Source organism: Ambystoma mexicanum, chromosome 10 (genome assembly GCF_040938575.1).
Source record: "Ambystoma mexicanum isolate Mex_15411 chromosome 10, UKY_AmexF1_1, whole genome shotgun sequence".
Taxonomy (NCBI): Eukaryota; Metazoa; Chordata; class Amphibia; order Caudata; family Ambystomatidae; genus Ambystoma; species Ambystoma mexicanum.
The window spans coordinates 1594318223-1594339784 of record NC_090932.1 but is presented as its reverse complement, the minus strand read 5'-3'; the positions used below and the strand labels follow the sequence as shown (position 1 = coordinate 1594339784).

Below are 21562 nucleotides of genomic sequence, written 5' to 3'. Positions count from 1 at the left end.
AGATAAGGACGAGATCCACCCAGCCCTGCCTTCTCAGCCCTCGCGGCCTGCTCGGCCTTTACCCACGTCCCCCGTCCCTGGGGATGACATGGGAACAGACACGGCAACGACGGGTACCGATGACGGCGGTAACGACGGGACGGAGCTCCCATCACCAGCCCGGGCCTCCCCGTCCGATGAGATCGGATCTTTCCACACAATGATCGCCAGGGCATCCAAGCTTTTTCAGCTCTGCCCCGAGGAGAAGGAAAGTTTCCTTTAGCAACGGCGCGAGGCCAGGAGGAAGTCAGTCCTCGCCGTGCCTCTGCTGGATGACATCTGGGACGAGGGTCTCGCCCTTCTCAAGAACCCTTCTACGACGCCTGCCAAGAAGGATCGGTACGAGAAGAAATACCGGGTCCCCGTCGCGGCCCCTCTGTGCCTTAGGCACAACCTACCCCGGACTCTGTCGTCTTAGCAGCGGCCAAGAAGAAAGCGGGGGGGCCAGGGGAGAGGGCGTCTGTCTCAACGTCAACTTCCCCGCCGGACGGCGAAGGGAAGAAGCTGGACGCAATGGGACGACGAGTTATCTCGTCAGCGGCAACAACGATTAAGGCGGCCAATGCCCTCGCGATCGTGGCCCGCTACGACAGGGAGTTATGTTTCAAGATCTCCCCCCTGTTGGACTTCCTACCGGATGACAAGAGGGCCAAGGCCCTGGAGATCTTGCAAGAAGGCCAAGTGGCGTCGGACCACGGCATTACGGTGGCAACGGACATTGCCGACACCGGTTTCCGCCAGGTTGGCAACGACGTTTGTCTTAGACGGCGAGGTTGACTCAAGGTGACAGATTTCCACCAGGGTGTGCAAGCCAAGGTGCTGGACATGCCGTTCGACGGGAACAACCTGTTTGGGAAAACGGTGGATGAGTCCCTCCAAGCCATCCAGGTGGACACAGACTGCTAGGGCCCTAGGCGTCCTCCGGCAACGGAGTCCTTCGTTTCGGAGCACCGGAGGCAAGCAGAGTGCCTCCAAGGGATTCGGCGGTGGCTCCTCTACGTACCGCCAAGCGGCCCGCTCCTCATCGCAGGAAGCCTATAGAGGACGAGGCAAGTCGGGGGGGGGGGGGGGGTCGCCGCTGCTGCTGCCAGGGAAGCCAAGGCGGCAAGGCATCCGCCAAGCAAGATTGAACCGACAGCAGGGTCGGGCCCCCACCGAAGCACCCCGATGGGAGGCCGGCTGGCGAAGTTCATCAGCCTGTGGGAGTCAATCTCCACCGACCGTTGGGTGCTGGACGCCCTGGCCCAGGGCCACGCCCTCGAATTGCTAAAGTGCCCCCGCATTCCACCCATGGTCAAGAAGGAAAAGCATGTCCCTCAACTACTCTTGTAAAAGGTGCCATCGAGCTTGTCCCGAAGAGGCTCCGGGGTATACTCAAGGTACTTCCTAGTAAAAAAGAAGACAGGAGGATGGCGCCCCATCCTGGACCTGCGACGGCTGAACAAATACATCAAGGCACAGAAATTCTGGATGGTCACCCTCCAGCACGTGCTGGGACAGCTGGAGGAGGGCGATTTCCTGTCGTCGTTGGATTTTGAGGATGCATACTTCCGCATCCCCATTCTGAAAGGTCACCGAAAGTTCCTCAGGTTCGTGGTCCAAGGACGGCACTACCAGTTCAAGGCCCCCCCCCCCCAATTCAGATTGAAGTCGACACCTAGGGTGTTCACCAAGTGCCTCGCACCTGTGGCGGCGCGGCTGCGCCTGCAGGGGATCCACGTCTACCCCTACCTGGACGACTGGCTCATCCGAGCAGGGACAAGGGATTTCGCTTAGGATCACACAGCAAAGACCGTCCAGCTGCTCTCGGACCTGGGATTCTCCATCAACTTTCCCAAATCCCACCTGGTCCCGTCGCAAGTGGCACTGTTTCTGGGAGCAAAGCTCGACACAGTGGCGCGCCTGGCCTCACCGTCAGAAGAAAGGACGAAGGCCATCCTGGGCAAGGTGCAGCGCCTGCTGGCCACTGACGTGACGAGGGTGAGGTCCAACAAGTCCCTCCTCGGGATGATGTCCTCCTGCATATATCTCGTGCACCTCTGCAGGCTTCGGATGCGCCCTCTGCAAGAGTTCCTCGACTCCTGCTGGATCCAAGTGACGGGCAGCTTCGAGGACAAGATCCCGCTCAACGAGACTTTCGATGAGTGATCCGGTGGTGGGGCACCCGCGTTCATCTGACGGCGGGCACAGACTTTCAGACCCTATCCCACCAGATAACGGTGACGACGGATGCCTCCCTGGAAGGGTGGGGAGCGCACACCAGAGAATTTCACGCGAGAGGCCTCTGGCTCCTGGAGAAGACGCTCCACATCAACATCCTGGAGCTCCATGCAGTGTGCTGGGCCCTCAGGTCCTTTCTCCCGTCCCTCAAGGGCAAGGTGGTGAGAATCTTCACCGACAACACCACCACAATGTTCGACATCCAGAAGCAGGGAGGAACCAGATCCCCAGCCCTCCAAGGAAGCCCAGGATCTGTGGCATGAGGCCGTCGCCCAACGGATGTTTCTGGTGCCCTTTCATCTGGTAGGGATAAACACCATCGCTGACTCACTCAGCAGGGAGCTGCGCTCTTGCCACGAGTGGGAACTACGCCAGGATCAAGTGGATCGACTCTTCCGACGACGACGGGGGGGGGACTCCAGATCGACCTGTTCGCGACAGCGATAAACTCCAAGTGCCAGAGGTTCGCCGGCAGATTCCCCCAGCCGAGGAGCATGGGCGATGCTTTCTTGTTCCCCTGGGAAGGCCTGTTTCTTTATGCGTTCCCTCCATTGCCGTTGCTGCTCCGACTCATCAACCAGCTCAAGAGGCCCGGTGCAGGATGATCCTGGTCGCACCGGCGTGGCCGAGGCAGATCTGGTTCCCGGGCCTTCTGGACTTGTCAGCGTCCCCACCAGTCAAGCTGCCAGCGAACGCGGATCTTCTCTCCAGAGAAGGAGGCGCCATACTGCATCACGACCCGGAGTCGCTGAACTTGCAGGCCTGGCTCCTGCAGCGCTAGAGTTTGGAGGGTACGATATCCCGGCTGACTGCAGAGAGGTCCTTGCAAAAGCCAGGGCGTCCTCAACTCTCCAGTGCTACGGACATAAGTGGAAGAGGTTCTCTGTCTGGTGCCGTGCACAGATGATTAACTCTCTACGGATTACGGCCCCTCAAGTGCTGCCGTACCTACTGTCGCTGGCCAAGGCTGGACTGGCTCACGCCTCCATCAAGAGGTATCGGGTAATATTTTCGCCACCAAAAATATCGCCGTACATATGGTCGTCGGGAACGGCCATAGGCGATATTTTTGGTGTCGAAAATATTAGGTGCGGGGGTGTCCCCCTCAGGCTCCATGTGTTATTTTCGCGACAAAAATAAGGTGAAATTTTTGTATGGCGAGGTATCACATGGAACCCATCAAGATACATCTGGCTGCGATCTCCCGATACACCAGAACCACAGGACGGGTGTCCTTGTGGTCCCATTGCCTGGTGAAGGAATTTATGAAGGGACTGTTCCGCTCGTTCCCGCCGGTGAAGGCCCCTGCCCCGGCGTGGGAACTCAACGTGGTGCTGACCAGGCTCATGGGGGCGCCATTCGAGCCCCTGTATTTGGCGCCGCTGACATTCCTGTCATGGAAGACTGCGTTTCTTGTGGCCATCACCTCCGCACGGCGAGTGGGAGAGATCCAGGCCCTATCCTGCAAGCCTCCATACTTGACTTTTCACGACACGAGGGTGGTGCTGAGGACGCACCCCTCGTTTATGCCCAAGGTGCCGTCGAACTTCCACCTCAACGAGCCCTTGGTGCTACCTCTTTTCTTCCCTTCGTCTCCGGCCGAGCGGACTTTGCACTCGCTGGATGTGGCTAGAGCGCTGAAGTTCTACGTGGACCAAACGAAGGGTTTTCGGAAGACATCACAGCTGTTTGTGAACTTTGGACCTGTGAACCAAGGGAAGGCTCTCTCGAAGGCTTCCATTTCCAGATGGCTCTCCAGCTGCATCGTGCATTGTCATCGGTTGGCAAACCGACCGTTGCCCGGCCGTCCGAGAGCCCATTCGACCAGAGCGATCGCTGCTACCACGGCGTTCTTGTCTGGTGTGCCCCTGCTGGACATCTGCAGGGCTGCTACGTGGAGGTCGACGCACACCTTCACGAGATTCTATTGCGTCGACCGGGATTCCAGGGAGGAGTCCAGAGTCGGCCAGGCAGTGCTGCGCAATCTGTTCGCTTAAGGTGAGCCTGATGGAGAGGTAAGAGATGTTTAATGTTGAGTTTTATATAATGCTTAATGTTGAGCCTTGCCACCTCCCGTGGTTGTGCATGTGTACTGCTATGTATTCTTATATTCATGAGCATGTGAATCCATGCTAGACCCCATGCTGGAGAAGGAACAAGTTACTTCCCTGTAACTGTTGTTCTCCAGCATGGGTCTGGCATGGATTCACATGCAAACCCTCCCTCCTGCCCCTCTACGGCTCTTCACTTGGTTATACTGCCACTTTGCGTGCTACCAAATCTGAAGATAGCTGCCAGAGGCGGGGTTTAGGCAGAGGGCAGTCATTGGCTGGGGGCAGTATGACCCAGAGACCAGTGATTGGTTACTACTGAGAAAGACAGATCAGAAACGAAACTGATACAGATTTTTTTCTTTACCGAGGATTCCCAGCCTGACGATAAGGAATATTCATGAGCATGTGAATCCATGCCAGATCCATGCTGGAGAACAACAGTTGCTGGTAAGCAACTTGTTCCTAACTCAACAAGAGAGAAGGCGTAGGGTCACTACCACTGTGCAGAGAAGCAATGCCACTCTAGTTCTGGGCAATTCAAGGAGCCTCTCTATCAGCAGTTCACCTAGCCGGACCAGAGAGATTGGACGCTCTGAGCAGGCAGAGCACAGTCTCCCACGAGTGGGAACTAGTTCAGGAAGTCCTTCAAGAGATCTTCACCCTTTGCGGAACTCTTCAAGTGGATCTGTTCGCAACCAGCGTCAACTGGAAGTGCAAACTGTTTTGCTCCAGGGAATTTCCTCCAAGAGGAGCTATAGGGGACGCATTTGTAGTGGACTGCGAATTTGTATGCGTTTCCTCCCGTCCCCATCATTTCTCACGTGATCAGAAGGTTGTGGTACCCGGATCTTCTGGACATGTCCATCTGTCCTCCAATACCTCTTTCACAATGAGAGGAACTTCTCTCGCGAGAGGAGGGTCGGGTTCTCCATCCGGAGGTCAAGAGCCTCAGCCTTCACACATTGTTTCTGAGAGGCTTGGGTACAACGATTGGGACCTCCCGGGTGACGTAATGGAGATGTTGCTTTCGGCCCGAAGGCCAGCAGAAAAATCCTTAACGCTGCAGTTGGAACAAGTTCTGCAGCTGGTGTAGGGAGAAGAATGTGGATGCTTTACAATGCGATACACCTACATTGTTATCTTTTCTATTACATTTGGCGGATCTGGCTCTCCATATTGGAACAATCAAGGGTTATCTATTGGCGCTTTCCATATTCAAGTGCACCTCGGAAGAGGCATCCTATTTCAAAATATCCTTCCTTCAATTTCTTAAAGGACTCGCACATGTTTCCTCCTACACCATTCCAAATACTAACTTGGGACCTTAAATTGGTTTTGAAGTTTTTGATGTGCGTTTCTTTCGAGCCACTCCATTCATGCCCTTTAAGACTGCTAACTTACAAAACCATTTTGTTAGTAGGGGTGTCATGGTATTAGTTTTATGACGGTACGATCACCTTCTTGCCAAATGACGGAATAATCATGGTTATCGCGGTATAGCAGGTGGAGTTAACTAATAACAAATATTTTCTAAAAGGTCATAAATTGACAGATTTATCACCACAAACAAAATAGGCACACAGGGCCAGAATTGGGCTTTTCAACATACTTTCCACTGAAATGCCTTGCTTCCACCAAACACACGTGTGGAGAGGAGGAGAGGGGGGGGGGGAGCCCTGCAGCAACTGGCAAAGCAAACTGAATAGCTTTTCTTCAGTGGTCATTTAGGCTTTATGCTCTCCCACTGGCTACTGGTGAAGATGAACACACGCGGCGCACACGCACACTCTCTTAACGTTACAGCCTTTAGTTTACTTGCGGGCCAAAAGGTGTTCAGTAATCACGGACGTGTTACCCTTTGGTATGGCAGCAGGGAATACCCACAGAGATGAGTGAATTTTGCAGTGTGACTTATTATATGTAAATTCAATGATAGAACCTGAGAAATACCCCATTGCCATATGTTTAGAGAACATTATCCATTATAAATATATAAACCCCAAAGCCGCCAACCCAAAGTAGACCCTTTTCCTTCTTGGCACTGAATCTATTCTTCCTATTGCTAACATATTGATTTTGTGTCAGGCACGTGTGGTTTATGGAATGGCATTAAAAACTGCTCCAACTGAAACTACTTGGCAGACGGCACATCCAACAGTGCAAGACCAAGACTGCGCAGCACTTGCTTACTGCAGCCTTTCCAAATCAGATTGAAAAGCACACTTTACGGTATGAACGGTATAACGGTATAAACAATGACGGTGGTTATTGTTCAATTAAGTGGTTCACTGTATCTTTAACGGAATACCGTTATACCGTTACATCCCTATTTGTTAGTAGTGCTAACATCAGCCCGCAGGGTAAGTGAGTTGCAGGCATTATCCTGTAAACCTCAGTTTACCACTTTTTACAAGGATAAGCTTGTCCTTGAGGTCAAACCCTCTTTTCTACCCAAGAGTGTGTTGGATTTCCATTTAACACAGTAAAGTGTGCTTCCGGCCTTCTATCCTCCACCTGATCCTAGCAAGGAACAGGAAAGATTCCATAGACTCGATCTTTAGGAGAGCTCTAAGCTTTTTTAAGGATGGAAAAGTTGCGACAACACAACCAACTTTTCATTGGCTACACAGGACCCAAACTAGGTCCGTCAGTCACCAAACCGACCATATCCAGATGCATCATACTGGAAATTTTGCAGTGTTAGAGGCTAGCTGGGAAAGATCACCCAGAAGGTTTAAGGGCTCATTTCACTGGGGAAGATGCGATAAAGGACATCTGCGAGGCAGCTTACCTGGTCCATCTTCTACACATTCATAAAACATTGTTTCGACACTTCTAACAATGAAGGAAGATTTGAGAAGTAGTTCTATGCTCCATTCTGGACAAACAACTCTCAATTCTTACTCCCTCCTCCAAAAGAACCTAATGCTGCTTTGGGAGTCTATCATAAGATGAGGACTACATGGAAGGACACGATCCATTCGAAGAACAAGTTACTTACCCCTGGTAATGTTCTTTCGACTGGATGGTTCTCCCATGTATTCCTCGTTGCCCTCCAAACCTACCCCATTGTAGAATTTCTGAGCTTTAGACCCTGCACTCAGTGACCACACTTTGTTGTTGTATTATGAGTTCCCATGTCCCCCCGCCCCCTTTAACCTCCATCTTGTATTGTGGCTCTTGGAAAAACCTGGGTATAGGCATCATACAAATGCACAATAAAATATGTATAAAATAAGGCTGGCTGCTCGGTCTATGCTACCAAATGTTCACATGGTACATCCTTATACTAGAGTGCATTTATGTACTGCTTCAGATGCATGATTTTATGAAGCCCTTAGATGGACTTAAGAACTGTCCTAACACACATCACAAAGGTAATTGCACGGTTACTTAAAGAAATATAAAAGGAGCACAAATGACTCCTGGGGCACTCCTTTTGAAGATTGCTTTTGAAATGCTGTCAAAATAAAGGTGACACAGTCCCTGCATGTGTAGCATAGGAGCTGACCAGTGCATCCCAAAATGAAATGCGAGAAGCAGGTGAGTGAGGCCAAAAGGGCCTCACTCATCTCAAACATCTGTCTGAATCCAGTCATAAAGCTGAGTGAATGGAGGTAAGTTGCTAAAAGAAAACCTTTAGTTTCATGTCACGTTAGGGCCATCACAATTTATTTTCCACAATATAGTTCTTTCCTGTATTGTGCTCAAAACATTAGATCTAGAGCATTTGAGATACAGTATATATTCGGTAGTCTTTGTGGGTAATCCTTTGTGTGCTTGTGCATGTGATAGCCATACTTTAACGCTGCTCTTCTCCATTCTCAACATTGAAACCTTTACTGCTCTGCCTACCTGCCACTTGAAAAATCAGAAGTAAATTAAAGGGAATCGCTCCTTACCACTGCTTTTGCCATCTTCACAACCCCACCCCAGTGCAGTTTGGAAAATGTTCATAACGGAACCCAAAGGCATACAAGAGTTTGAAAGACTCATAAAGGGGTTAACAGTAATGGTTGCACTGTTACTACTCAGTTTGAAATATGGATTGTTTTACCTGGTGAATAGCTGTCCCAATCAAAAATTGTTTGCCACATAGTTCTTAATATTTGTTTTAATCATATTTTTACATAGTGCTTTAAGTGGATTGGTCATGCTTTAATACTATTAGCCAATGTAACAGTAAATCTATCAACTTCTGAAGGCAGGTAGTTAACTGCACATGTTTTGATTTCTGTGATGAGCACTTAACTTGCTGTGTTGTCCTATGCTCTTGTATTGATTTGTGTTACAGATTTTCTTTTTGTATCGAAACGAGGGAGCAGTGGAATATTCATTTCCAATCCCAACAACTATAGACCCATAACCCCCAAACCCTTCCTGCTCAAGATTCTGGACAAAGCAGCCTACCTGCAAGTCAAAGAATTCCTTGAATCCAATAAAATCCTAGGCAATCAGGTTTCCGGCCTGGTCACGGCACCGAGATGGCCCTATTGGACCTGAAAAACCAAATAGACGACATTGGGTACTCCAGTAAACCTACCCCCCTCCTTAGATTTATCGGCAGCCTTTGACCTTGTGGACCACAATGAGCTATGCCAACATCTCTCCTCATCTGCCTTCTTCTCCCCGAACGCAATCACATGGATCGCCTACTTCCTCGAAGGTAGAGATATGCATGTTTTCTCAGACCTTGCAGCTGCTACACCAGATACCATCCTTTTTGGTGTACGTACAGCAAGGCTCTTGCCTATCACCCACATTATACAACATCTTTGCTATCTCCCTCTTCATCCTACTTGATTCGCTCGGCATCATGTACACCAATTATGTCGACGAACCTCAAGACCTCATACCTCTCTGAGGCAACTATGACAATGACTCCACACCCTTAATAACATTTACTCCACAATTCACACCTGGATGGCGGAGAACTGGCTATGTCTGCATGGGGATAAGACAGACCTACTTCTGCTAGCCCCCACAGATGCATGCATCATCCTTGACGACAAATTCCAAGCCTTCACCATTGACCACATCACCATTCCTGTCTCGCAGTCAGTCAAAACTGAGTCTACCTGGACAATAACCTCACCATGGCCAGACAAGTAAGCACTATACCAACCTCTTCAGCTTACTACTCAAAACGCCTCAATGCCACCAGCCCGTCCCTATCCAGCACCAACTCCCTTTCAATCGTGTGAGCCAACATAGGCTCGAGGCTAGACTACTGTAATGCACTCTTTACAGGGACCTATTCAAAAACCTGGACAAACTACAGACCAGCCAGAATAATGCCCTAAGCGCTGCACTGGGCATTGCCAAAAGGGAACACATATCTACAGCTAGAAAAAATTCTCACTGGCTGCCTATTCGACAGCACATTCAGTTCAAGACACTGGCTATCACGCACAGATGCATCAATCACACCGCTCCAGCCTACCTCTCTGAGCGAATCCTCCTACCTGCGGCAGCGAGACCCATTATAACCCCTTACACCAACCTACTGCCAATCCCCAGAATTAAAAGGGCGAGAGGGGGCGCAAGCTCCCCTTCATTGCATCAAGGCAATAGAATTCGATGCCTCAATCCATCAGAAAGGAACCCTCTCACCTTCTGCAACGTTGGCAAAACCAGACTGTAACTAAATAACATATTTTGTATGATGTATGCTGCGCACTACCAATGTATTCTGCTGCCTAATACGCACTCATACCCACACTGTAAAGAGCGAACTACCTTTTATATCCGAAAGGCTACTTTAACTTGGCTATTTACCAAAATCGTATTACCACATGTATGCGTGCTAATGTAACCTAGCGCCCACTTCGATTCTGCAACTAAGACCTATTCATGTAACAGCGCCTCAAAGTCCCTGGGCTGAGTGCTTATATAAATGCAAATAAATATAAAAATATTTTAGAAAATGATGCTAATAGGATAGATCCTGTTTGCAACTTTTAGCTAATTTGATGGCCTGGCCTGTTCCCTTTTGAGATGGGAACAAGACTGATTTGCATATGGCTGGTGGTCTGTAATGGAACAGACAGGTTATTAATGCAATTTAAAAGAGTTACAGGGCAATGTAGGTGTATATGACTAATTCCTAGCTTTCCATTCATGACACTTTTTGTCTCCCTAAATGGGAGGGAGTATGCCCAGATGTTGGCTTTTACTCACTGTGCATGTGGAATGAAGCTGTGCCTCACTGACAACCACCAAGCTGAACACATCCGGGGTTGCTTGTATTCCAGTACAGAGGGGTCGTGGTTTGAGCTGGGCTGCTCTCTTGGAGGTAGGGCCCAGACTGTTTTGCATATGCCTAGTTACATTTTGTAATGACATATAGGACCTACAGTCAATAAAATGGAAACTGTGCTTATGATCAGTTCATAGTTTTCGATGAATCATTTTTTGGCGTCCATTAGCAACTTAGTTTTCTTTGATTGCCACTCCCCCATTTATTCCTATTGAAAGTCTACATATTGGTTCACAAATGTTTGCTTGGTACCTCTTATTATATGGAATACAACCACCACTTGTCAGAAATCTCATTAACTGTTTGATTTATGCTGAAAGTGTGTGCACCTGCAAGCTACTGTCTCACCTCATTAGCTCCATTTCATGTTATGCACCTTAATGCACCTTTGAGTTGTGTGTTAACTAGGCTGAGTTCTGTTTGTAGGTTGCAAAGGGAGTTCATGATGTAGCGGCCTAATCCTGCATTCTTTGTTTCTACCGACACAGATTGGCACAAAGCATGGCGTAATTTACCTGATCACCAAGTATGGCTACATTCATATGTATGATCTGGAATCTGGTGTCTGCATCTACATGAACCGTATCAGCGCTGACACCATCTTTGTGACTGCACCACATGAGCCAACCTCTGGGATCATCGGCGTGAACAAGAAAGGTCAGGTAAGGTAACTTCCCCCTGATACCATTCTGCACAATCCCAACACCACATACCAAAGAAACTTCTTTTGTCATCCATAACTTCCTTCGAACCAGCAAACTGCCATCAGGCATGCAGCCAGGCATTGATTGTATCTGCTAACCAAGGCATGGCTCACTTAGATCTGGCTCTGGTCGAACAGGTTTCACTTTCCCATATGATAAAATGCTTTCACAATCCCTTGCCATTGGGCAAAGACATAGCAATACTATGCATAGCATACTGACCTGTTTTTTGCCATTAGGCATAAAATCAAGCTCTCAACTGTTTTCTGAAATATAGCCTTTCTCTTGCCATCAGACACAAAAATGACGATGTCATACATCACACAGGAGTCCTCTAATGCGCTATCCCCTATTGGACGGAAAAGCGTGGCATGCCAATCCGTATAGACATAGGGGGCTTTGACAAGATTCTCCCTAGCAGCAAATTCAGTTTGTATTTCCCCTAATATTTGGCGTAAAACCAGCCACCCAAGATTTCCTTACTTATGGAAATAACACAAAATGTTACTGCTTTTGGGCTGTAATGCCAGTAATGGGAGGCTCCTCAGTTCCATGTGAAACGGCCTCTCTGCCCATCCCCCTGATATCAGAGTCCCTACCCTTGCCTTCCATTGGGCACACACCATTATAGCAAGGGTCATCTTCTGTTAGGAAAGATTTCTCTAAGGCAACTTTCCGTCCATATTCTTTGGAACCCCAAACGTTTTGCGTATGTTTTTATCCTGTCCTGTCTTTTTCCTAAAGTGAAGCCGTCAACTTCACTTCCCTGGCCTTTTGCTCATTTGTTATGGGGAAACGGATTAGTCCTTAATACAGTCAGTACTGGGAAACTGTTTCCCTTTTTGTCTTTCTACTTGTTACCTTCTTTGCTAACTTTTTAACATTGCCAAGTATATTTCAATGCAATGGGGTTACTTTTGTATCAGTGATCTACTCGAGCTCTGCACTGCACTCTTATTTTGGCATCATAACGTTGTGTGCTCGTTTAGCCTCTGGTCTCAAGTCACCCCTTGTCCTCTCTGCTAGGTGCTGTCTGTCTGTGTGGAGGAGGACAACATTGTGAACTACGCCACCAATGTCTTGCAAAATCCAGACCTCGGCCTGCGCATGGCGGTTCGCTCTAACCTGGCTGGTGCCGAAGAGCTTTTTGCCAGGAAGTTTAACACCCTTTTCGCTCAGGGAAATTATGCAGAAGCGGCAAAAATAGCAGCATCTGTACCTAAGGTAAGGATCACTCTAATGCACTCCACAGGTAATTTGGCACGACAACCAACACACTGCCGTATTATGAAAAGTGTATGGACTCTATGGTGCTGTCTTAAATATCATTCCCCAAATGTGTAAAGGGAATTTGACACCTTTAAAGCCAATTTTAGCATTAATCCTCTGGGATTCTCGTAAAGGTTTGCAGGTAGATGTTCTGATCTTTTACTGCTTAATATCATTGGCAATATTGTTTGTATGCATAATGGTCTAAAAGGAGAATTGTACCAAAATGTCACCACGATTGTGGCGACATCACCATTACGGCATCTCAGCGCAGTACAAAAAAACATTATCGCCTCCACCCCCATGCACCCTTTCCCCATTAAACCGACTAAAGTGTTAGGGAGAATTCTCATTTCTGTGCTAATTCCCTTTAACCTTCGAGACCCCAGCCTTTTTGCTGGACTTTAGGACTTTTTAATTTTAACCCTCCAGTGAGAGACCTTTTTCCACACTACCTCATTTGTTTTGACCTGATTTGGATAATTTGTTTCCTCTGTTTTTGGAGTCTGACAAACTCTGTATGCATCTACTTTTTGTATGGTGACACACCTTCAGTTCAGTGTCACAGAGAACTCCTTTAGATTCCTTGTTAGGGAGAATTCTCTGTTTAGGCTGAATTTCCTAACCTAGTGAGTCCCCCAGCAGCTTTGCTGGATTTCTGGAGTTTTGTTTCTCCTGCCAAGAGTGACTCTTTTCCTCACACTGCTGGACATGATTTGAGGGGTTCCTTTGACTGTTAATGTGTTTTATGGGCTATGGGGTCTTTTACTCCATAGAGTCTCATGTGTTTTTACTATGTGTTTCACAGCACACTCAGTGCAGTGACACAGGGGTGTCATAGTGACACTCCACCATAGACTCCATACCCTGGGACTCACTACCGTCTCCCAGGGAATGTAAAGTCACCATTGGCTTTACTAGTCCCAAATAACGAACAGAAGCCAGTACAAACCATCATATTGTGGACGTACTGGTCGGGGCAATTCGATTGCCCCAGGGTCTGTTATTCGAGGGGGTACGTCTCTGTCCCCCCTGATCGAGTTTTGGCTGGTGGCAGTGGATACTACTTTTTATATATTCGACCGCAAATATCTCTATGGGATTTTCCCATTGTTCGAGGCTACCAACTTTAATATTTAATTCTTATAGCCTCGAACATACCGCCGGGTTATTTAATATTAATTCACCGGTTGGTATTTTTTGCCATAACTCGATTCTAAAATGGCGTTTGTGTTCTCTTCTGTGACTCCAACCCAAGTCGAGCTCTTTGTTCCACTTTTTGGAAGGCTTCTCCACAGAAGCCTCCAAAAGTGGTGCCACTCTGTCTGGGTACCACGTGGGGTGTGGGAGGGGGTTTAGGCACCCTGGACTGAGTTGTCATGGCAACTCAAGTCGCACTCTTGTGGGATTGGCCCAAGTGGTGAGCCGGCCGGCTCATCACTTAGCATGTTTGATTGACAGCTAGGCTGAATGAATGGGGGTTTCTTGCATAAAAGCAGGGCTTTTGGGACTGGAACTTCAGAAGTCGCCATAGAACCTGAGAATCCGAAGAGGGAGAAGCTGAGCCGACCTGCAATGACAGCACCGGTGGAGCCCTGCTGAACCGTCTCACTACTTCCCGACGACAGAGGCGATCTTCTTGCCAGAGAGTCTCTTCCCCTTGAGCTGGTGGGGACAACCAGTTCGCTTTCCTTTTCGCCTACCAGAACGTCTAGTTGTCGAATTGCCCGTGCCAAGCACCCCGGCAAACGGATAGCCACTTACCACTGAACCGCGAAAGATAGGACCGCTCTTTTGAATCGAGAACTCAGCGGCTGGTTTCTTCCCCGGCAGCACAATGACCTCCGGCTTTCCTCCCCGACGAGACCTTCTCTTGTGCCGGACGAAGCACCGACTCGCAACCGCTGCCAGGAACAACTGCCCCCGCTGGAGTCTTCTCTCCATTTCAAGGTACTGTTTCCGCCTGGCCTCCCTTTCTATAGACTGCTACAAGGTGACAGTAAATCCTTAACCTTCTAAACTGGGCTGGCCTCTTGACCATCTAACTGGTCTTTTTCTTTTGGTCCAACTTCTTTCTGAAACTTTTGGAGACTTTTGTGCACTTTTCAACCCTGTGACCTTGGACACATTTCGTTCTGATCCTCTTAAAGTGGATCCGGCTTTCTGAACTCTAACTTCACGGTTTGATTCTGCCTTCCTCTCCTGCTGTGTTTGTTTGAAAGTGTTGGGATCTGTATCAATTTATGCTCTGCCTTTCTCTCCCTTTTAAAGCGAATTATTAGAGTGCCATCTGCGTTAAGCGCTCACCGCTGTCTGAAAATAAGTGGTGCTTCACTTAAGACTTGTCGAATATTCTTTTAAAGGAGTGTATATACTTTAGTGACTGTTTTTGAACTTGCTTGATATTAGTGCCAGTGTGTTTTCATAGATGTGTTTTTAAATAATTATATATCTTTTACACCAAAGCTCTGGTCAGTGTTTGCTTGTTATACTGTGTTTACCTGCCCTATTTTGTATGCTCTGCACACTGCCTAACTCTTCTTGAGAGAAGTCTGACTGCTCAGCCACAGCTACCAGGTAAATCTGGGTGGTGCAGACTGCTACCAATTGGGTTTACTGCTAACTCTTGTAGTCCTAAACTTTTTGCAGTGGTCCCTAAGGGAACTGCAGTTTTCTGCCTAACATTCCTCATACGGTTTAAATACCTTTTTTTGTGTGAACTACTGTTCCCAAGAATAGTAAAGTGAAATTGACTTTACTTACCTTTTCTCTTTGTATGTCCGGAACACCCCATCTTATGTGGAGGGGTGTGGAGGGGTGCGGAGGGGGGGGGGGTAACATTTTATTGTTACCCTCACTACTTTAAATGGCTGGTGGCAGTGGTTTAAATGTTCCTACCATTGTGATTTTCTGCCGCAGGCTGAATCCTCAGCTGCAGTATAGCACCCATGGATGACCTTTTTGTCAAAATTGCCCGGTCTTCTTTTTTCGTTGTGAGGTCTTTTTTCGGTTTGACTGTGTGTCGAGGCAGATTTGAGCCCTTTGTTCGTTTTTGCCTTTGGCGGGCTTCAGTGTGTCTAGAAAGGCCGGATGTGAGGGAAGTTCCTGAAACTCTCCTGTCCTTTGTCTCTAGGAATGCCTGAATGCAACCAGTCCTGATTGGCTGCCACCCTGCTGTTTGACAGCCTAGGCTGTGCATGAATGGCAGAAACCTGCTTAAAAGGTGAGGGTTTTGGGACTAGAAGCAGGGTCGACCACTGGGAGAAACACCTGACGAAGAAACCGTGAACATAACTTGCTGCATCCTCCTGGACCTTTGAATTGCCTGGTGAAGCCCTCCTGCTTTGCTGAAACTCCTTTTGCAATTAGTCAGAGAAGCTCCGGAAGGGATGACTTCTTCCCTTGCGTTAGTGGGACAAACTAACCCCGAGACAAACTCCACTGGACCATCTTCCCCGACTGGCTGTACTTCTTCGCTTCTGCAAGAACCAAGTGCTAGGGGTCGAGAAACGCGTATCTAGTGCAACGTCTGAAATCCTTCCACCCTCCAGGAGTCTCCTAAGGACCCTCCAGAAGCAGGCAGACCAGAGTTTGAGTCCCCCTCACCAGAGTGCAGGACCCAAGGAATGAAGGAAGCCTAACTGGTACCCGAGATCCGTGACGGTGCTGATCACCAAACGCTGAAACTGCAAAGTGCTGCTGAACCGAAAATAGCCTGTAGCTGCCGACCACCTCCAAACCGCTGCCGCAGGAGCCCTCCAGACTCTTGTTCCCACGACTGAGTCTCAGGAACCCAGGGTCTGTGTCGCTGCAACAGGACAGAACCCAGCTGGACCACTCTTCTTCAAACCAGAGGTACTGTTTCGACATGGGGGGGTACTTATCTCCGTGTCTTTGAGCTGTGCTTTTCTCAGTTGAGACTTGCACTAGTTTACCCTTAGAGTTGATTCCAACTCTGCTTTTCACAGGCTTAACAGCTTGTGACCCTGTGCAAGACTATCTTAAGAAGTGCCTCAGCTCCATAGACTGTGCTCCAATTGACTTTGGCTGTCATGGCTCCCTGCAGACTCATCTAGTCCATGGACTTTGATATTGATTGTCCCTCCCATAGGTGGTAACTTGTTTTAGACTGTTACTGCTGGGAAAGGCTTGTCTAGATTTCATTGGAAGATGTATTTGTCCTCACATACACTGAGAACCTGTTTAACCTTTTTTCCTGCCTTAAAACCTTTCCTTTCTGCAACCTCAGAATCTGCAAATTATAACCTTTGATATATAAATGCCATTACTGTCCTTGTGAATGTAGTCACATTGGGGTGTAGGAAGCCTGTAAGAAGCATAGCCAAAGAGTATCCAGTACTAATCGTTTGATTCTGATAAAGTATTTTGAAGTATATTTACAGTGTTACATATCTTGCCCTGTTTAAAGAACGCTTATTTAAATATTGATATTCAGTAACTATGTATAACTGAAACCTTCAGTGGAAGTGCTATTTGGTTACCTGTACTGGTGAATTTCATTGCTACAGATCTATAGCTCACATTCTCCAGCACGGGGTCTGGCATGGATTCACATGCTCATGAATATTCCCCGTCAGGCTGGAAATCCTCGGTAAAGAAAAATCAGTATCGGTTTTGTTTCTGATCTGTCTTTCGTAGTAGTAACCAATCACTGATCTCTGCGTCATACTGACCACAGCCAATGACTGCCATCTCCCTAAGACCCGCCTCTGGCAGCCATCTTCAGATTTTTACCGCACGTTCAAGTGTTGGGAGTCCTTGTGCTTAGCTCTCGAGCTTTTGCTGCGTTTTCGCGCTTTTTCAGGTGAATTTTCACATTTTTCGGTTAATCGAGCCTCAAGCTCCACCATTTCTACTCCCATTAACGGGTACCCGTTGCGGGATTTTCCTACGCCCCTCAAGGGTGAAGATTTCGTCGAATCAACCTTTTGGAGGATTCCAGAAGATTTGCGGCCTACTTCGAGATGGCTCAGGGCGCGAGTTCGTCACCCGGACCCAAGCTGTTTCGCAGCTGCCCTGGATGCGGGCTGCAGAATGTGTTTAAGGAGGACGAACATTCGCGATGCCTCTGTCTACATGGGGACAAGACTCATATAGAGAAGGACTGCCAGTTCTGCAAGAACTTGTCGGAGCGGACCATGAGGGACCGTCGATCCTGTCTCGCCAGCTGGTTGGAGAAGGGCTCAACGGGTGAGAAGAAGAAAGGGTCAGAGCGGGCTTCTAAGTCCTGTGCGGGCGCCCCGGCGACGGGGGCCAAACACCAGGCCAAGCGCCGCGAGTCCACTGGCTCCGGGAGCGCCGAAAGGTCAGGCTCTTCGGTCGCCAGGCAGGATGCACCTTCCCCGGCACCGTCAACCACGAGCCAGCGCTCCGGTTCGGGGAAGAGGAAGTCCGAGACCCCGGGTAAGCTTCGGGAGAAGCCCCATCCGATCTCTGGAGAGGGGGGAGTGAGGCGTAGCCCCTCCCCCTAAGGAGAAGGCCCGGGACGCACCTAAGGTGGTGAAGGCCCCTACCCAGCAGGCAAAGGCCTCTATCGAGGCGACTCTGCCCAAGCCGGCAGAGACCCCGCCAGCGGAGACTGCCTCCGGGACTAGAGTTTACCTGCCGCCAAGAAGGGAATCCTCTTTTCAGCCCATCGTCATGGCCGCCATGATGGAAGAAGCGAGGGGGGGCACGGTAGCCTCCTCGAGCTCGGAGTCCGCCTCGGAGGAGGAACTGACCGAGGCCGTGAGGAATCTCTAAGTCCAATTCGAGAAGGTTCGATCCCGTAAGGAAGATCCTCTGGAGATAACCGAGGAAGATGACAATGGCGAGGAAGAGCAGCCTTCCCTTCCTGCGCAGCCGGAACCTAGGCCTCAGGATAGCTCGGCGGCCATTTAGTCTGCGATCCAGTCCTTATGCTCTGAGATGAGGACGAGATTACCACGGCCCAGACCGGAGGACCCGTAACCTGGCCCGTCGGGAAGTCCTCAGAACAAACAACTGAGGACCCAACCCTCTCCTCCACTCACCCCCGTATGGCCTACAGTTCCCTCCTCATCCTCCCACGAGTCGGGAGATGACGGTGCGGTGGGCTCGACGACGGGTTCTGAGGGCAACGACGACGACGGAACGGGTCTCCCGTCTCCCATCGCACGGGCCTCTCTGCCCGACGAGATTGGCTCATTCCACGCCATGATCGCCAGGGCGTCCGAATTGTTCCAGCTCTGCCCGGAGGAGCAGAAAAAGGAAGGTTTCCTCTATCAGCGCCGGGAGGCCAATAGGAAGACTGTCATTGCGGTGCCTCTAATCGATGACATCTGGGAGGAGGGCCTGTCGGTACTCAAGAACCCCTCCACGGCACCAGCCAAACGGGACCGGTACGAGAAGAAGTACCGGGTCCCCGAGACTGCTCCCCTGTGCCTCAGGGCCCAGCCAACGCCAGACTCTGTCGTCTCGGCGGCGGCGAAGAAGAAAGCGGCGGGGTCAGGAGCCTCAACGTCGAATTCCCCTCCGGACGGCAAGGGTAGGAAGTTGGACACCATGGGGCGACGGGTCATTTCGTCGGCGACGATCAAAGCGGCCAGCGCCCTGGCGATCGTGGCCCGTTACGACCGGGAGCTCTGGTTTAAGCTGGCCCCCATATTGGACTTCCTACCGGATGACAAGAGGTCCGAGGCCCTGGAAATACTTCAAGAAGGCGAGGTGGCGTCAGACCACGCCATAACGGTGGCAACCGATATTGCCGATACCGGGTTCCGCCAGCTGGGCAACAGAGTTTGCCTACGACGACGGGGTTGGCTCCGGGTGACCGACTTCCGTCAGGACGTCCAGACCAGGGTGTTGGACATGCCGTTCGACGGCAGCAACTTGTTCGGGAAGGCGGTAGACGAATCCCTCCAAGCCATGAAGACGGACACTGAGACGGCCCGCGCCCTAGGAGCCCTTCAGCAACGACGGCCCTTTCGGAGCTCTGGAGGCAGACAAGGGGCCTCCAAGGGATCCAGCGGTGGCTCGTCGTCCTACCGCCAGGCGGCACGCTCCTCGTCTCCTAAGGCCTACAGGGGTCGCGGCAAGCAGGGAGGCCTACAGGGGTTGCGGCAAGCAGGGAGCGCCTCGCCGCCGTCGGCAATGTGGCCGGGGCGGCAAGGCCACCACCTCCAAGCAGGACTGAAACGGCTGTGGCCTCAGGCCCCCACCGAAGCACCCCGGTGGGAGGCCGGCTGACGAATTTCGTCGGCATGTGAAAGTCCATCTCCACCGACCGTTGGGTGCTGGATACCCTGGCAAGAGGACACTCTATCGAATTCCTGAAGAAGTGCCCTCACGTTCCACCTGTGGCCAGGAAGGAAAATCACGTCCCGCAACTGCTGTTGGAAGTACGGGCGATGCTCAGGAAAGGTGCCATCGAGCTCGTCCCAAAGAGGCTCCGGGGTGTACTCAAGGTACTTCCTCGTCAGGAAGAAGACGGGCGGCTGGCGCCCCATCCTGGACCTTTGTCGTTTGAACAAATACATCGGGTCACAAAAGTTCAGGATGGTCACCCTCCAGCACGTGCTGGGACAGCTGGAGGAAGGCGCTTTTTATCGTCGTTGGACCTGGAGGATGCATACTTCCACGTTCCCATCCTCAAAAGTCACCGAAAGTTCCTCAGGTTCGTCGTCCAGGGACGCCACTACCAATTCAGAGCACTGCCGTTCGGATTGAAGTCGGCCCCCAGGGTCTTTACCAAGTGCCTAGCACCTGTGGCGGCGTGGCTGCGCCTGCAGGGGATTCACGTCTACTCCTACCTGGACGACTGGCTCATCCGCTCAAGGACGAGGGAACTCGCCGTCGAACACACTGCGAGGACCGTCCAGCTACTCACAGACCTGGGATTCGCCATAAACTACCCAAAGTCCCACCTGGTGCCGTCGCAGGTGGCCCTGTTTCTGGGAGCAAAGGTCGATACAGTGAGGCGCCTGGCGGCACCGTCAGAAGAACGCACGAAGACCATTCTGGGCAAAGTGCAGCGCCTGCTAGCCATGGACATGGCCAGGGTGAGGTCCATCAAGTCCCTCCTGGGGATGATGTCCTCTTGCATCTACCTGGTGCGCCTCTGCAGACTACGGATGCGCCCTCTTCAAGAATTTCTCGACGCCCGTTGGATGCATGCGACGGGCACCTTCGAAGACAGGGTCCCCCTCAACGAGGTGTTCCGGCGGGCGATTCATTGGTGGGGCGTTCGAGCGCACCTCACGGCGGGCAAGGACTTTCAGACGCCGGCGTACCATGAGACGGTGACGACGGACGCCTCCCTGGAAGGTTGGAGCGCCCACACCGGAGATCTCCACGCAAGAGGCCTCTAGCTCCCGGAGGAGAGGCTCCTGCACATCAACATCCTGGAACTCGGAGCCGTGTTCTGGGCTCTCAAATCGTTCCTCTCGTGCGGATCTTCACGGACAACACCACGACAATGTTTTACATACGGAAGCAGGGAGGCACCAGATCCCCAGCCCTATCCAAGGAGGCACAGGATCTGTGGCACTGGGCGGTCGCCCAGGGGATGTTCCTGGTTCCCCACCTGGCAGGAGAAAGAAACACCATCGCCGACTCGCTCAGCAGGGAGCTCCGCGCGTGTCACGAGTGGGAACTGCGCCAGGATCAGGTGGATCAACTCTTCCGACGATGGGGCAAACCCCAAATCGACCTGTTCGCAACAGCGACGAACTCGAAGTGCCAGAGGTTCGCCAGCAGGTTTCCCCAGCCGAGAAGCATGGGCGATGCGTTCTCGTTCCCCTGGGACGGCCTATACCTGTATGCGTTCCCTCCGTTGCTGCTTCGACTCATCAACCAGCTCAAGAGGTCCTGGTGCAGGATGATCCTCGTCGCACCGGCGTGGCCGAGGCAGATCTGGTTCCCGGACCTTCTGGACTTGTCAACGTCCCCTCCCATCAAGCTGTCGGCGGATGCGGATCTTCTCTCCAGAGAAGGAGGCGCCATCTTCCACCACGACCCGGCGTCGCTGAACCTGCAGG

The 21562-nt window shown here is 50.7% G+C and overlaps 1 protein-coding gene across 2 annotated transcripts in view; it reads left to right on the top strand.

The window, feature by feature from the left end:
- Window positions 1-21562, top strand: part of CLTCL1 (clathrin heavy chain like 1) — an 804099-nt gene that overhangs the window by 261436 nt on the left and 521101 nt on the right. For both annotated transcript variants that reach the window (XM_069619951.1, XM_069619950.1), the window contains exons 6-7: window positions 11061-11234; window positions 12303-12500. In XM_069619951.1, the coding sequence (XP_069476052.1) occupies window positions 11061-11234; window positions 12303-12500 (372 nt within the window). The remainder of the gene's footprint in view (window positions 1-11060; window positions 11235-12302; window positions 12501-21562) is intronic.